The sequence below is a fragment of the Mus pahari genome, chromosome 3 (genome assembly GCF_900095145.1).
Source record: "Mus pahari chromosome 3, PAHARI_EIJ_v1.1, whole genome shotgun sequence".
Lineage (NCBI taxonomy): Eukaryota > Metazoa > Chordata > Mammalia > Rodentia > Muridae > Mus > Mus pahari.
Window position 1 is genome coordinate 73,066,050 of NC_034592.1, and position 3,176 is coordinate 73,069,225.

General features: G+C 35.2%; 1 protein-coding gene across 1 annotated transcript; it reads right to left on the bottom strand.

Moving 5' to 3' along the window:
* Positions 1–594: 594 nt before the first annotated feature.
* On the bottom strand, positions 595–1,536 carry LOC110319417 (olfactory receptor 5D14-like). The gene is given in 1 exon segment (XM_021194914.1): positions 595–1,536. A coding segment is annotated over 1 exon segment (942 nt).
* Positions 1,537–3,176: the final 1,640 nt, after the last annotated feature.

Genomic DNA, 3,176 nt, shown 5'->3' on the forward strand with positions numbered 1-3,176 from the left:
TTCACTATTTCCTTAGATGTTTGTGTCTGTTTGTACCAAAGACATATAGTTACCATTTTGATGCTAGCCTCTCAAAAAAAGGTGATTACAGAGTTCAGTATTCTCTATATACACAATTTGTAGAATATGAAGAATGGAATGAATATATAACATAAAGATACTCACTTGTATTTTAATAATGGAGTTAAATAGCAAACATCTACTAACAATGACAGAATTTCTGTGATGTTTACTATCAGAATCTTTCTGTTATGTATATAACAAATCTAGACAAGTTTTTGCATTTCTACATGAGTTACCATCATTCTTTCAGGAAAGTATGTTCTACAATACATCTAGCTATACTGTCTGTTATCTTATGTTGTTGATCATCATCATCATTATTATTATTGTTATTATTTATTTGAAATAAATATTGTGTACCAAATATTTTGTATTTCCTCCAAATAAATATCTTTACTTTCATCTCCTGAGTTAAGTTTATTAATCTGTGCATCATAACAATCTAAAGAATTCCTACAAATATATACCACAGAAGCTAGAAAGAGCCTTTATTCTAATTTTATTATTGTACGGAACATACTTTAAGATAGTTCACTGAAGTGGAACCTTTGTGCTCACTAATTTCTGGAAAGCATCCTTCACATCCTTGTTTCTCAGGCTGTAGATCAGTGGGTTCAACATGGGATTAACAACAGTGTAAAAGACAGAGGCCACTTTGACGACTTGCCTAGAGTTTTTGGAGTTAGGTACACAGTACAGGGAAAGGATGGTTCCATGAAAAATTGTGATAGCAGTCAGGTGGGAAGCACAGGTAGAGAAAGCTTTGCGACGTCCACTAGCAGATTTGATTTTTAATACTGTCATGAAAATGAACACGTAAGAAGTGAGAATGATCAGGAGTGTACTCACTTCATTGAAGGTTGCAAAACAAAAGAGTAGCAGGCTGGGAATGTGTATATCAGAACTAGAGACAGCAATGAGGGCAGTATATTCACAGAAGTGGTTGATCACATTAAATCTTGAAAACTTTAACTGCAGAGCATAGCAGAGGAGAATCAATGTAGCAAATATGCTCCAGACATATGACCCAGTAACAAGCAGGATGCACAGCCTTGGGGACATGGCCACAGTATACAGCAAGGGATTGCAGATGGCCACGAAGCGATCATAAGCCATAACTGCTAGTAAATAGGACTCAGCCACCACAGCCACACAGGACAGGAAGTACTACAACATGCAGCTGAAGTAGAGCATAGTTTTATCTGCCAGGACCAAGTTTTCAAGCAGCTTGGGTGTGATGATGGTTGAGTAGCAGAAGTCAACAAAGGAAAGATGGCTAAGGAAGAAGTACATTGGAGTGCGGATCTTAGGGTCAATATTAATGAGAGCTATCATCCCAAGGTTTCCCACTACAGTGATAATGTACATGAAGAGAAAGATTAGGAAAAGGGGGATCTGAAGCTCAGGGTAGTCTGTGAAGCCCGAAAGGGAGAAGATAATCTCCACACTCACAGTCCTTTCCATTGGCACCATAATGCCTATCAGTAGACAGCTGAGGCTGAAGACTCTCCTGTTTAATAGAAATTTATGTAAGAAATGCCAAATATTTTTCAGTGAACAATACAAAATGCCGTTCTAGTTTGATTACTTGCACGAATCTAACCGGTAAGGTTTTTTCTTTTTAATTTCATGAAATAAATGATTACAGAAAACTAAGAAAAAAGAATTAAACAGTGCCATTTGGCCATATATTACTTTATACTACCAATGTGGCCTAGCATACTCACAAGAGGTTTAGTGCTTTGTTAGTTGCTGACAAAGGCTGAGGCAAAAAAAAAATCTATTTGTATAGAGTTCTCTCTTAAACATTATTATCTCTGTATTAATGATTTAACATAGAAAGAAAAATCAAAGGGTATCTTAGTTACAGTATCAAGAAAAGAACCTTTTTTTAAGTTGGAAAAAAAATCTGAATAAACTTACTGGTTAAAGAGAGAGTCACCATTCTCTTGGTGCTCTATGAATTAAGAATGGCAGGAAGTGAAGATCTTTTATGTTTACCTGATATCTCTGGGGATTCAAACACTAGAGAAAATTCAGGGAAGTATTCCCTACAGGGCTTAGAGCAGATAATTACAAATTAATACCAGATCCTGTCTTGCAGAATCATAATAATAATGAGATTTTTCCTTCGAATGACAAAGAAAACTCTGTACCATGAAATTCACTCTAGCTTTGTCAATTTATGATTAAGACATCTTCTGTCACTGCAATTAAAATAACACCCAAACAGTGGCTCATCTACTGCAAAGCTAGACCTCTTTAGATTTTGGAAAGAGTATATAGCTATTTTAGACAACCAATCTAATCTTTTTATTGTTTTTCTAAGTAATCCAAAATGTTGTAGATTGTGTATAGGACCCTAAGCAAACGAAAATTCTCTGACATATCCAGTGTACCATGCAAGCCACTGTTTTATTTGGGCCTTCTAACTCAGCAATCATGACATTTCTTAGGAAACATTTGGCAGATAGAAGTTATTCAGAACACTGAGTAGACCAAACTACTTCTTGATTAATAGACCTTCAAGATTGTCAAGTAATACAATAAAATTCTCTTAAAACAACTTAACATTTTATTTCTTTTCTGTCAACCATTCTCAGTTTTATTAAAATAGCTTTTGTTCTCACATAATATATCTTGATTATGGCTTCCTCTTCATCTACTCCTCCTAGATCCACCTCAGTATTGATGACCTACAAAGAGTTTGTAGTGATACATTTCAATTGATTATTGAGACCAAGAATCTAGAGAGCTACAGGAAATATTGAAGCCTCTACTCCTATGTCTATCATTATTGAGTTGATAAGGATTTTTATAAAGAAACTATGTTTTGGAGTAGGTTAAGACAATCATCTCCCAAAGGATTAATCCTTCCCCCTGTAAGAAGAGTGATAGGCAAATAAGTTCTAATAAACATCCTCCTATGCCATAAGAAATGTGAAGATTCAGAGTTAGAAGTACCTAGAAACCCTACACATTCTATATTATTTTTCTGTAATCACAACTGAAAAAAACCTAGAAGCTCCTGAGACCCAAAATTGTGTGACACACCTTGAGAAAATATGGTGTCAAAACACATGGCCATACAACCCTGCAGATGAATATAAATG